The following is an 8,702-nucleotide window of genomic DNA, read 5'->3' on the forward strand; positions in this document are numbered from 1 at the left end:
TATTGCTCTGTTTCCTCCATTCAGGACAGGGTGATAATTAATCGCCTTGACAGTATTTGCCATGCTATTCTGAAAGGGAAATGGCCTTCATCCAGCCAGTACGAGTCGCACAGTACCCTGGCAAACACCTGTGCCCCTAACAGTGGCCACCAGCGAGCTGCCTTCATGCCAGCCCGGGTACAGCCTGCCCAGAGCCTTAACTTCAACATGCCAACTGTCTCCCGCATGCCTAAGGTAAACCATCATTTTAAAGGTGCTCTAAGCGATGCCATGCGTTTTTTAGGCTAAAACATTTAATGTAATTTACTGCAAACATCACCTAACCAACCACTATCTGTCTGTGTCCTGAAGGCTCCAAAAACGGCAACAAAAACAACCTGGGCAAACCTAGCCCATAAAAACATAACAAACTGTACCAGCAAATCACAGACGAGAGGCGTTTAGGAGAGTTTCAATTGCACGGAAGCAGCACGGGAGGGAGGGGGAAGAAGTAGCGAGCTAGTTCTCTGTTTTGTTTGAAAGTCAACAGAAGTGATGTTACCCAGCATCGCTTAGAGCGCCTTTAACAAACCCCATGCTTTTTAGCAATACCTGACACTCTTCCTTTTTCAGTTTTTTTTTTGTTTTTGTGAATTAGCAGCTGTTACGATCCAATAAGATTGTTATAGCTTTCCTTTTCCTCTACAATAATAATAATACATTTAATTTGTATAGCGCTTTTCAAGACACACAAACATACTTTTGTGACCATGCAACCCTCTCTATCTCACTTTATATTGTAGGAGAGGTTGATGGCCCCTCCATTCTTGTCCGACCTCAAGCAACCAGGAGTAAGACCGCGGTTTGAATTTGAGGCAGAGGTGCTCAGCAAGCCTTGCCACACCGGAGAGAAAATCCAGGTTGGCATTCCACATCGGGGCGGACCGCTGCTGTTGAACGGCTGGCAGGAAGCGGCGATGGACCTCTCCAAACCCCCTGGGGAGCTTGGCATTGGCGGGGAGACTGGCCCTGTGGGTCATATTACTCATACAGTCCACACCCCTCCTCCTCCTCCACCTTCTCACCCCCCTCCACCGCAACATAAGCTGCCCACCCTGAGCTCAATGCAGGGCTCTCTGGGCCTGGACATGGCCGGCATTCTGCAGGCCGGCCTCATTCACCCAGTCACCGGGCAGATCGTCAACGGCAGCCTTCGCCGTGACGACTTCATGAGACGGAGGCGAGGCCGCAGGAGAAATGTGGACGGGCCGGACATCAGCTTCATGCGGAGCCACGGACTAAGTGTGCAGGAACAGCAGGTTGGCCTGGCATTCAGATTAGAAGTGAGAACGGATACATGCTTGCACAAAATGCATGTTGGACCTGGGTTAAACATAAACATAATGGGTATGGTGCAGCAGCAGTAGTGTCACTACCTGACAATTGGCTGGCAAGGGTTCAATTTCTCAAACTCATGGTCGCAAGTCTGTGTCGTTTTAGGTTAAAAAAACAACTTTTACCTTAAACACACCAGCATAAACATTGTTAACATTCATGTTCTGTCCCTAGCCAAGACCGGATAGCATCAGCCACTCAACGGTGTCGTCCACCACTACCACCCAGTCTGATCGTTCCCCAGCACATCCTGGTCCATCTGGACCTTCTAGTTCTCTTGGGCTGCCACCTCCACCACCACCAGAGAGCCTGGGGATTGACAGAGAAGCAGCCAATAAGGGCCTGATGGAGTGGCTTAGACAAAACCCCAACTACATGGAAATCCCCCATTTTGCCTCCGTAAGTTAAATCCATGTTTTTTTTACAAAAAAATCCAAAGAAAAAGTTAGAATATTGTGTATTTGTGTGTAAGCTAAAGTCATTGTTAAAACACATCTTCCTGCTTGTGATTCAGTCCCAAAACGCAGCCATCTTGCATAGTTTTGTTGAGCGTCCAAAACAGAGGAGGCACCGCTGCAAAGACCCTACCAAGCTGGATGTGAACTCCCTGACCGGAGAAGAGCGGGTGCCCGTAGTACACAGGAGCACAGGACGTAGGGTAGGGACCCGTCTCCCTTTTTATTGGAAGCTGTTAACAGTTGCCAATAAGCAATCAACTTTGAATGTGTATGTTAACTCGCACTAATGACTGTTTGTTGAATGCTGCTGTTAACATTTCAAGTCTTGTATTAAGTAGAAATATGCTGTTATTCGGTCTTTCATGTTGTCATCTGATCCCTTTTGTGCATATTCATTTTTTTCTTTCCTTACAAGGGTGTAGGTCTCTGCAGTGATGCAGTCTAAGCATTAAAGTATTTATTCCCTTTTTCATTTAGGAATAAGACATGTTTGCCCGCTAGTTATCATCAGTGGTATAACACTGTGTATCTTTTTCTACAAATCTTAAATATGATTATTGTTGGGTTGCTTGAGGCTGAAGTGTCAAACTAAAGTTGCAATATCTTGTGTTGCAGCTGGGTGGCGCTATGGCTCCAGCGATAAAGGAACTGTCTCGATGGCTGGATGCCAACTCTGAATATTGTGTGGCTCCAGACTGGGCTGAAGTGGTGAAACATTCGGTGAGTACCTACAAATGCCTCAGACCTTTTTTAAAACGACCAAGCTAAATGCCGAAATACTGTTCAAGCACAGCCTTAGAAGGATTGATAACTAGTGTTTTGCCCACATATACTGTTCTCAGGGATTTCTGCCAGAGGGCAAGTTCACTCGAATCCTGACAGAACCTGTTAGCCGAGATCCTGGGCCTCGCCGGAGGGGTCGACGTCCTCGCAGTGAGATGGTCAAAGCTGGACCCATCCTCCCGGAGTCTCCTTCGAACATGGGGCCCCTGTTTATGAACGGGGGACTGATTGGAAGTATGGACTTGGTCAGTCTGCAAAACCTGCGGAACGTTCCGGGCATCCCCCTCACAGGCCTGATGGGATTCCCACACGGCTTTGCAGCCGTCCCAGCGGGAGCGGGAGAGGATGCCAAGAACGGCATCAGCATGCTTCCCATGATGCTTCACGGCATGGCGGCGGTGCAGCCGCCCATGTTTAGCGTGAGCGGCCTCATGAGCCAGCCCTCGTCATCCTCGCCCTCGTCCTCCTCCCCCACCACGACCCTGTCCACTTCAGCAGGCCCCACGGTGATCACCTCCACCTCTGCTGCCCTCAGTCCCTCTAGCGGCCCCAGTCCCGCCACCAGTGGTCCGAGCCCCCCGGCCGAGAGCTGCAGCTCCACCACGGCCTCGGGCTTGGACAAGCGCAAGGACGACAGAGCACCTGTGGAAGGGAAGCCCCCTGGGCCTCCCGTTGGACACGCAACCGCTACCGTTAGCAGCACCACGCCTACCAGTGTGTCTGCCGGCAGCATCAGCAGCACTGGCAGCCACTTGACCTTCAACCCGTTTCTAATCCCAGGGATGTCCCACGGACTGCTGTATCCACACATGTTCTTGCCCCATGGGGGCATCATGGCACTGCCGGGGATGCCCGCCGCCGACAGCTCCGGCAGCCCGAAGAGGAAGAGAAAGAAATTGAGAGAGGACGGGGCTCCGGAGGGCGGGAGCGCCGGAAGCCCTCCAATGGACAGCACGTCTGCCAGAGGGCCCGGCGACGCTCCGCAGATACGGGCGGACGCGGACAATGACGCCCCAAGTGAACAGGGGCCACAAAACCATGAGACAGACACAAACAGCAAGGGCCACGAGGACCACAGCAATGCCCTTCCTCCTGAGGCTCCCATAGGGTGCAGCAGCAAAGAGGAGGAGAGACAAACAGAGGAAAAGGAGGAGCAGGATGTGGAAGGGAAGGATGAAAGACTGCCCGAGACCGAAAGGCAAGAATATGAACCCAGGGAGGACTCGCAGTAGGAACCATCACCACCCCCGTCCACTCTACGGTGCAGCGGAGTGGAGTTTGTGACAGTGTCTGTCAGTTTCCATGTAAAGACTTAAGTTATCCACATATTAATGTTTATAGAACTCCTGTCCCTATTGTATGTACGTGCTCTCTGAAACACTCTCCCCCCTCGGAAAGCAAAAATAGATAAAGACGGACACTTCTGCATGCAAGTGCACACACAGGTATGATGGCAGCAACAGAAATGGATCAAAACCCGCAGTCATTCTCTCCATGCGCAGGGGCATTCTGTTGAGAGCTGTATGCGTACGGTAGAGGATCAATGAAGTCATTGTGGTATAATGTAGTGCTATATGGTTATGCAAGGTGATCAAGCCTACTGATTGCATAAATGACATGCAAGTGTAGAATGCACCACAGGAGGGCTGTTAAAAGGGACCAGAGGTTGTGATTGTGTTGATGGTGTTACAGGGTTATAGATAAAAGTTCCACTCTTATTTGTTTCTCTTGCGAGGGTCTTACGCCTGCGGACATGTAGACGAGAAGGCCTTGTGCAATGTCATTAGCTGTTGTTGACCTTGACTCAGTGGATTTTGCTGTCGGACCTGATTTCTCATGTTGCTGCTATGTAACATTATACATTTTAATGGAATATATAAGAGCCAACATTTTAATGTGTATAACAAGAGTTAGAGGTATAACAGATTCAACATATGGGTTACAATGGATATTTGAGTACATAAGGAAAAAAAAAGTGTGTTAAAATCAATGGCAAAGAACAATCCAGATTTTGACTTTTTGATCGTGTATCATGTACTTCATAGGATGCAGGCAGCAGCAACAAAAAAAAGTAATTTCATTTTCAAAAGTCACTTTGAAAAATACCCTTTTGTTCCCAGCCACACAACGTGTAACTTTGTGATTGTAGCTGGCAGGTGACGTGTCCAGAAAAGATGAGATGTGTCCAACACTAGTGCCATAGCAGAGCCTCACAAGGGGGCAAAGAGAGAGAGAGAGAGGAGACACCACATTGAGGTGGCCAAGGTCACAGCGAGGACCACTGACAAGCGAGGGAAGCGTTCTCGTTTGATAAACAAAAGAAAAGAGCAGGCAACGAAACAATAACAACAAGCAAATCTGTCCACTCCCACTGGTCTGTCCAAAGCAAGGGAAGGCGGCCTGGCAGAACCACAGGCGTGAGAAGCAGGAATGGTCGAAAATGCCCACCCACACTTAACTGGTGTAGGATTGGTCTGGTCTCTTTCCCCTCTGATGCATTTTCAGCTCCTGTAGAATAGATCATGCTAGGACTTCTTAAATGAAAATGTAAATCTGTTTAGCTGTATATTGCTGTTACTTTTGTTTACAAAGCACACCACGTTTTTAGTTTTTTTCTCTACTATGATGCAACATAGTGGAGATATGGCAAACTCAGTAACAGTGTTTCCTGTATTTAACATAACTGTACATTAGATGGAAACAAAGGTAGTTTTTTTTTTCTTCCCAGAATTTCACAACAGGGTCTCATTTTGGGTGTACTTTTTAGACTTGGCTTTTCAGCCGAATAACTTTTTGAGTTCACTTTTTTCCTTTCCGTTTTCAGACATGAAATATTTTTTTGCACAGTCTTTTTGGTGAATGTTTACCTGTAACTGTATTCTTGTATTCTGTTGCATTTGTTTTCTTTTGGTGAGTGTATGTGTGGATGCATGCGCACACTTGCACATAACATGGCCCATCATGGACATTTTGTTGTAGACCTGTATTTATATCTTGTCTTTCCCTACGTCACCTTTACTGTTCTAAGATTGTTGTTGCCTTGTCACAACTTGTGACTCCATAATTTATTTTTGGTTAAGTTTTTTTTTTTTTTTTTTTTTAAATCTGCTTTGCCAAACTTTCACCAAATACGGCATCATTTCATTTATTTCACTCAGTTATGTTAAATATACAATGCCTTATTTAGTTAACGTTTTATATATGGATGTTTGTTACATCTACATGTTGGAAAGTATATATCAAAGTATTTTGTGTAGGGCTTGATCGTTTGAAACAGAAAGCATCCACAGTCAGACCCAATAGACATTAGTGAGCTTAGTTGTATGACTATGTGAGTACGTGCCTATGAATGTCACGTCAGTTCCTGATCCTCATTTGCAACAAGTCATATTTCCGGCCCTGTCAAACTCACAGTGTGATGAATAAATCATCTTACTCCCATAATAATGAAGAGAGGGGCAGCAAATCGACCATTCAAAAATCCCAGGAAATTAAAGCACAATTGGAAAACAGTTGTTGAACACTATAGACAGATTGCTTATACTTTCTTTGTTGAGAGGTCCTGTCCCATATTTGTGTGTCGGTATGATTATTGTGTCAGGTTTTATGTAGGTTAGTCATGGATAAGAATCATCCGCCGTTAACATTTAACATTATTTCTGTTGTTGATTGTGTCTCAGCCTGTGATCAGATTGTCGTGTCATTGTAAGGATGTCTTGAGTTGTGCCAGATTTAATTTGATCAATAGGGTCTTTCTTCTGATAAGCTTTTCACATGACATCACTTTGGGGGCCTTCTGTTACATTACAGATGCAGTGTGAATACAGCTGAAGAGAACAAAGGTTCTGTTCAAATAATCATGATTTTTGCTGTCCGATTTCTAGGGTCTTTAAAACGTGTCAAATCTTTCCACAACCGTTATTATAGACTTACCATATGGAGAAATGGACCACCAAAATTAAAAGTATTATCAACAGAAGTGATGTTTTCCCACAAACCCATGCTTAATCTCAAAAGCCTTTTCTGTTGGTTGAAACTTGAATCACCTAAAATGTGCAGTATGTGAGTTAAGTTACAGTTCCAAACTTCATATTTATTCATGTTGTTAAAGCACTCTTCATTTTTCGCTCCTCTGCTAGTGTTCAATAATTTATCAGAAGACAAGACTGATTTTCAAATACTTTTATATTATTTCAGATATATTTATTTTACACCACTGTCAGTTTTGTTTATCTACCTGTATTCAAGCTTACTGTATGCATAAGGGTTGCCGTTTTCGAAGATTTGCCCTCACCACATCCAGTGCAGTACTGTTTTCCCCACAATGAATGTTTATGATGTTTCTTTTGTTGGTATGCCTTCAACTGAAGCAAAATTAGTCTCAAACGTGCTAAAAACAGACATGCCTTGGAAAAAAGTGGTGATACTTTCACGAGCATTACTGGCTGTAACTTTATAAATGTCTGTCCTCAATGTATTACCTATGCCTCGTTGGGCTACGTTTTGCACAGATACTCATGTTTCTAATCAAAAGAACTGGTGAAATCATTGCATTTTAATTTTAATGTGGATTTTCAGGTCCAAGGCATTTATGGGAAAACATGTAATGTTAAACTCACTGAATTAGGTACACTAAACTACTCTTTGGGAAAAAAATGTTAAGATGGTAGTTGGATTGAATTTGAAGAAACGAGTAAGTAACCTTTCATGTTCTAATAGCGGCATCCAAAAATACTGTATGTGGCTGATTCAAGTTGCAGTGTTAGGCCCATTTTCTTTGTTCTGTGCAAGCTATTCTGTGTTTGAAAACACTTCACCCGTGCAATAGTGTGTGATTCAAGAGGATTGGATCAGTCACTATAATCATGAGGTTAAATTTACACTCCAATTCTGTGGTCATGTGCCAGTGGCTGGGCTGCATATATAATTACTATGACATATCTGCACGCATTGGGAAAGATGCAGGGCTCTCCTCTTAGGTGTTCTGTTGTGTTTGTCCTTGCATGCCTGGACATGCTGGCATTGGCCTCGGCAACCACCCTTAACAAAACTCACTCCCATTTCAGGATGGCATAAAGCTCAGATTGGGTGTCTGTATGCATGCTTACCAGTTCTGTTCTTCAGCTGCTTGCGTTTAGGACAGTAGTTTGCAGCTCATTCGGTAACTGAAAGGCCAGTGTTCACTAAGTGGATGTACTGTACGCTCTTAGTTTCATCGAACCAAGTGCACTGTATTATGGGATCATATGCTAAAAAAAAAAGAAAAAGAAAAAAGTACTCTGAAAACAGCAACATTTGAGAGATGTGGGTTTTTTGTTTTGTTTTTATTTTTATTTTTTCTTGAACTAGCTCCTGTATTCCCATGTGGACCAATCACATAATTCAAAACATGGTATGTGATCTTTTATTGTGCAATAAAAGATGACTTTCAACTTTGAAGTGGGTGTATGACATAGTCTATTGAAGAGGTAATGCATTGTATCGTCAAGGTATTTGGCTAGTAGGCCCATTGGCAAAAGTCTATTAGTACAAATCAGCTTTCATCTGCTGATTTGTAGGCTACTAATAGATCTACAATACACCTATTAGAATAGACACTTAACAATTTACACCTCTGCATCTTAACTGTATCTATTAAGGAAAACAAACTGCGGAATACACAGCTCTCCAAGTAAGCTATCCCACTACTTCACACATCTATGTACAATGTTCGCGTATTTCATAAAATGCCTTTCCTTATTATTAACCCTTGCAGTTATCCACACAACTCAGTGGTCATGATTCTTTGGCATGTCCTAAATAAGGTGGATGAAATGATCCCAATGGCGAAACATACAAACATGAAGTAAACAAGCCATTACGTAAAATGTGAGTCAAAATGAAAAGTATTCCTAATGCTGGCTACATTTACACTCACGTACCCTTTACCGACTTCTGACCTCAGGTAAAAGAAAGATACAGCCACCACAACGCCATTCCTCTCGATTCCTCTCCCGACTAGGCCTACTTGGCTCGACAGCGGGGCCAGACCATCCATTGGCATAATCATGCAGCCTGGCCCGCAGATATGACCACAGACAGCACTAA

General features: G+C 44.4%; 1 protein-coding gene across 5 annotated transcripts in view; it reads left to right on the forward strand.

The window, feature by feature from the left end:
• Positions 1-8,054, forward strand: part of chd6 (chromodomain helicase DNA binding protein 6) — a 38,633-nt gene extending 30,579 nt beyond the window's left edge. For 4 of the 5 annotated variants that reach the window (XM_076268393.1, XM_076268394.1, XM_076268392.1 and 1 more), the window contains 6 exons: positions 25-234; positions 783-1,322; positions 1,549-1,773; positions 1,889-2,032; positions 2,448-2,552; positions 2,675-8,054. In XM_076268393.1, coding sequence (XP_076124508.1) covers positions 25-234; positions 783-1,322; positions 1,549-1,773; positions 1,889-2,032; positions 2,448-2,552; positions 2,675-3,847 — 2,397 coding nt within the window. In that variant the 3' untranslated portion in view covers positions 3,848-8,054. The remainder of the gene's footprint in view (positions 1-24; positions 235-782; positions 1,323-1,548; positions 1,774-1,888; positions 2,033-2,447; positions 2,553-2,674) is intronic. The other variant, XM_076268396.1, reaches the window with a different exon arrangement.
• Positions 8,055-8,702: the final 648 nt, after the last annotated feature.

Source organism: Alosa pseudoharengus, unplaced genomic scaffold (assembly GCF_046254945.1).
Source record: "Alosa pseudoharengus isolate Yale_2024_CS ecotype anadromous, Long Island Sound unplaced genomic scaffold, YU_APseudo_1.1 YU_APseudo_1.1_scf_5, whole genome shotgun sequence".
Taxonomy (NCBI): Eukaryota; Metazoa; Chordata; class Actinopteri; order Clupeiformes; family Clupeidae; genus Alosa; species Alosa pseudoharengus.